The following is a 311-nucleotide window of genomic DNA, read 5'->3' as shown; positions in this document are numbered from 1 at the left end:
TGCTTGAGGCCCGCAGCAGCGGTGTCTCTGAACAGCAGCAGCAGCAGCAGCAGCAGCAGCAGCAGCAGCAACCGCAGCAGCAGCAGCAGCAGCAGCAGCAGCAGGAGAAACAAACAACGAAAAAAACAGAAGCAACACACAACAGATGGAGAAGAGAAAAATCAAAAAAAAAACAAAAAGATGAAGACAGCCAGGGAGCAGCATCACCCCCAGCTGCTGATGCTGCAGAAGCAGCTGCTGCTGCTGCTGCAGCAGGAACAGCAGCAGCAACAGCAGCAGCAGCAGCAGCATCACCTGATGCTAGTCCACCG

General features: G+C 54.7%; 1 protein-coding gene across 1 annotated transcript in view; it reads left to right on the top strand.

The window, feature by feature from the left end:
• The window catches only part of EMH_0069470 (MORN repeat-containing protein, putative), a gene marked incomplete at both ends in the record, with an annotated part of 4,016 nt that overhangs the window by 3,252 nt on the left and 453 nt on the right, over nucleotides 1–311 (top strand). Inside the window, one exon of the mRNA XM_013498873.1 lies at nucleotides 17–311. Coding sequence (XP_013354327.1) covers nucleotides 17–311 — 295 coding nt within the window. The remainder of the gene's footprint in view (nucleotides 1–16) is intronic.

This window comes from Eimeria mitis, genomic scaffold (assembly GCF_000499745.2).
Source record: "Eimeria mitis Houghton genomic scaffold, Emh_scaff3784, whole genome shotgun sequence".
In the NCBI taxonomy this organism is placed as follows: domain Eukaryota; phylum Apicomplexa; class Conoidasida; order Eucoccidiorida; family Eimeriidae; genus Eimeria; species Eimeria mitis.
Note: the sequence above shows the minus strand (reverse complement) of the source record. Positions and strands in the feature narration are given on the sequence as shown.